The following is a 4,418-nucleotide window of genomic DNA, read 5'->3' on the forward strand; positions in this document are numbered from 1 at the left end:
ATAGAATTGAATAAATTAAAACAAAATAGCAAAGAATTTAAAAGAGTGAATTTAAAAAACTATCAATTGAATTCAAAGTAATTAAAAAATTCATTGAATTGAGTATCTTAAATGTTAAAATCCCTTTAAATTATTACAATCCTTGGAAATTCCTTAAAATTGTTGAAATCTCTTGTAAATACCTTGGAATCTTCAAAAATTCCCTAAAATATTGCAAATTCTTTGAAAAATTAAAAATAATTTGTAATTTTTTAAATAGCCTAAATTATTTAAAATCCTTTAATTTTTTTAAAGCTCCTGATAATTCCCAGGTATTTCAAAAAATACCTTAAAATATTTCAAATCCTTTGATCCTCAGGACCGGTCTGTGATGCCTGCCCAGATGACAATGTGCGCGCATGATGATAGCGTATTGACTCGCACGCGTGCGGATTGTCCCGCGCGCCGCGTCATCACTCGAGCAGACATATGCGCAGTCGATTGCGACACATCGCTCGCACGCGTGAAGGTCGCACGCATGATGGTGACATGCGAGTTCTAAATTTATGGTGTATGTTAAACACATCCGATTATTCATTCAAATCAGGCAAATTGCTCATAGTAATAATAAATATTATCGTTTTTATTATTTTATTGAGTAGATTTCTAAAAATAAAAAAGCACGATATTAAAAGACAAAAATAAGGTTATATTTGGACGCAATTGACGTCAAAACTGCGTTGATGCAAGGCACTGGTAACAAACAAACAAAAATTAAAGCGTCAACACCGGCAAACACTTAACTTTAACTATATTATAATAAAACACGGAAGTAAAACGGGGAAAACTTTGAGCTTTAGCACTAAAAACACGAATTGACGCGTCTGATGACGGGAGACTGCATTGGTCGGAGGGCAGGGAGACATCATTATGTATGAACATCATTATAAAATTGATCAAAATTTTATTAAAGATTAAATATGAAAAATGTTTTAATTTATTAAAAAAATAAGTACTCAAAGTTAGAAAAATTCGATGAAACATTAAAGATGCATTTCTGCAAATACTTCAATAAATTTCTAAACAGTAATTCTAAATTTGCTTCATGTGTGAATTTGAAATATTCCAAATTGACAATATACCTAGGATTGAACTAGATGATTATTATGGGATTAATCATTAATTGTCGGCAGGATGGACGCACGCGTGCGTCGCAGACAGCCTGTCATATGTGAAGCACGCCGTGATGGCGATATGAGAAGCATTACGCACGCACGATTGTCATCTGGGTGAAATCAGATTCTTTTTTGTGTAAAATCTCCTTTTACTGACCACCCCAACATTAACTTTTTTCTTACGTCTATTAGCATGCGCATAGACAATGAAATAAACATTTTTGCTAAAAAATGGTTGCCCATAACTATTTAGAAGAATGACACGAAAGATATTATACTATATTATATTTACTAAAGGATTTCTAATAATAACGTGATTTGCAAACCAGTTTGTTTTCGTTATCAAGATATTTATTTTTCACGTTATTATACAATATATTAGAAAAACAGTTGGAGAAACTTGGACCATAGTGCTAGAAAATTTACTTCCATAGCTTCTTGATCGACATATTCTTTTCAGAGTCTTTCTGCATAACTTTGGCCACAGCCATCTCAAAATCCTCCTGAGTCACATGAACACGACGTTCACGAAGAGCATACATGCCGGCTTCCGTACACACACCCTGTCAAAATGATAATGGTCAATCAAGTACTTGTCACACATAAATTATACATACCCAGGAATTTATATTGAGCAAATGCTCTCGAGAATATGCTCAAAATTTAGACTCGAACAGAGCATTTAAGAATTAAAGAATTTAGAAGAATTTAAAAGAATTTAAGAGAATTTACGAATTTATGATTTTTAACCAAGTATTTTTATTGTTCAGATTATATCAGCGGTTGAATATAAAAATTATTTTCTAGCTCAGACATATTCAGGAATTACAGTGTTTCAAATACAATTTTAAAATTTTCAAATATATTAATTTATTTCAAACAAAAAAAAGTTTTATCTACTTTAAAAGATAACTCTTTAACAAAATACTGGAATTTTCAACAAAATAATAGAATTTTTAACATAATAGTTGAATATTTAACCTAAAAAGACAAATTGCCAAAGAAAAAGTGTCATAGTTTATATTTTAATAAAAAAAAAGAGTGAAATTTCTCCAATAACAGAAAAGAATTTTAAAACCAAAAAGACAAATTTCCAACAAATAAAGATTTTTCACTCAAAAAATAAATAAAAGTTTATCTAAATTATTGAACCTTAAAATCAGAAGACAAATTTTCTTTACAAAAACTCAATTTTCAAACAAAAAATATGACTATTCAACAAAAAATTAATTTTCCACGAAACTGATGCATTTACGCAAAAAATGAAATTATCAAAGGATTTATCAAGCAAAGAAGAACGATTTTTAACCAGAAAGTTGCATTTCCATACAATAAATAAAATTTCTTCTATAACATATGAAGTTTTAATAAAAAAGATAAATTTTCAAAAAAAAGTTGAATTTTCTATTGGAAAAGATTTTACTCGAGTTTTCACGATCAAACTATGAATTTTTCATCCAAAAAAGATTCGAGTTAACTCAGTGACAGCAATAATGGAATTTTTGTAACAAAAAAAAAGTTTCTATGAAAAAAATTGAATTTACAATCCAAAAAGATGAATTTTTTCAAACAAAAAGGATGATTTTTTAACAAAATAGTCCAATTCTCTACCAAATAGTTGCATTTTTATCCAAAAAAGATCAATTTTGTACTAAAACATATGAATTTTTAATCAAAAACAATTTTTTTTTATAAATGAAACTTTCATCCAGAAAATATTTTAAATATTTTAAAAAATATTATGAAAATTCGAGTCCTTTTAAAAGATGTTTAGAACATTTTTGAAATTAGGAAGAAATCAAGAAATATTTGATACATTTTCGAAAATGTTTTCGAGTTTTCAAATATTTATAATCTATTTAAAACGTCCTAAATTTCTGAAAATTGATTGATTGAATTTACCCGATTTTTAAACATTATTCAAATTTTCCTTATTTTTTTATTTACTCTGCAAAATTTAAAAAATTGCCTTAAAATCTTTCCGATTCTTCTTTGACTATGTTTGAAATCTTCTATAATCTTTTTAAATAATCTCTGCAAATCAATTTTTCCAAACAAAAAATTCTTTTAAATTTTCTTAGGAACCTGAAAAAATTTCTTTCATTTTCGTGAAACTTTACAAAATTCTTAAAAAATCTTTACAAGTTTTAATTATTTTTGAATCGTTTCAAAACTTTTGAATATCTCTTAAACTTACGAGATTTTTTTTCAATGATAAAATATAGCAAAATTTCCAAATCTTGCTTTAAAACCTTTCACACTTTTTAAAGATTTTAGGAAATAATTCAAAATGCTTTTTGATCTTTTTTTTTCGATTTTCTCTTGACATTCTTGACAAAGCAATCATTTACAAATTACTCATAAATTCAAGAATTTTAATTCTTTTCGATAATTTTCATTTTCAACTAAGAATTAGAATTTTTTAAATCTCCTATTCCAATTCATAATTTAAATTTTATTCGAAAATACCGCGCTCAACTCAGAATTATAATTCTGTTTAAAAAATTCAATTTTCTATTCAGAATTGTTATTCTCCTGGATAAATTCTATTTTCAACTCAAAAATGGTTTAAAATTGAAAATTTCTTATTCAAATTCGGAATTTTAATACTATTTGAAAGTTCTCCGTTTCAACTAATAATTAGAATTTTTCTGCAAAATTTCCTGTTCGAATTTATATACATTTTTTTCAAAAATATTCTGCTTCAACTTAGAATTAAAATTCATTATTTTAAAAAAATTTCTTAAAATTTAAAAATTCCCGGTCCCAAGTCAGATTTGTTATTATTATTCTGGATGAATTCCAGGTTCAACTATAAATTTGTGAAAAATTGAAAATCTGTTGTTCAAAATAAACGTTACATTATTTTAATTTTAAATAGTTTTAAAATCCTTACAATGTTTCGAATTTTTTTTCAAAATCTTCAAACATCTAATGCTTTTTTTACATTTTTTCAAATTAATTTTTTTTTTAATTCTTAAAATTAGTTTATCAAAATAAAAAAAAATCATTAAAAATTTTCCTACGAAATGTTTTTTTATTCTTCTTCTAAAGCATTACAACATTTTTAGAAAGCTTCTAAATTTTTTGTTCAAGATTTGCCGAAAATCCATTCAAAAAACAACAAAGAGTAATTTTGCCATTTGAAAATTCACTTGAACTGGAGGAGGAAGGAAGAAAGAATGGACAGGGAGATGGAAAGGAATAAAGTTAGAAGAAGTCAAAGAGTATAAATATTTGGGATATATCTTGCAGACGAATGGA

The 4,418-nt window shown here is 26.6% G+C and overlaps 1 protein-coding gene across 1 annotated transcript in view; it reads right to left on the bottom strand.

Moving 5' to 3' along the window:
• Nucleotides 1-1,483: 1,483 nt before the first annotated feature.
• Nucleotides 1,484-4,418, bottom strand: part of LOC117174317 (26S proteasome regulatory subunit 8) — a 22,671-nt gene continuing 19,736 nt past the window's right edge. The window contains exon 6 of the mRNA XM_033363322.1: nt 1,484-1,717. Coding sequence (XP_033219213.1) covers nt 1,577-1,717 — 141 coding nt within the window. The 3' untranslated portion in view covers nt 1,484-1,576. The remainder of the gene's footprint in view (nt 1,718-4,418) is intronic.

Source organism: Belonocnema kinseyi, chromosome 6 (assembly GCF_010883055.1).
Source record: "Belonocnema kinseyi isolate 2016_QV_RU_SX_M_011 chromosome 6, B_treatae_v1, whole genome shotgun sequence".
In the NCBI taxonomy this organism is placed as follows: domain Eukaryota; kingdom Metazoa; phylum Arthropoda; class Insecta; order Hymenoptera; family Cynipidae; genus Belonocnema; species Belonocnema kinseyi.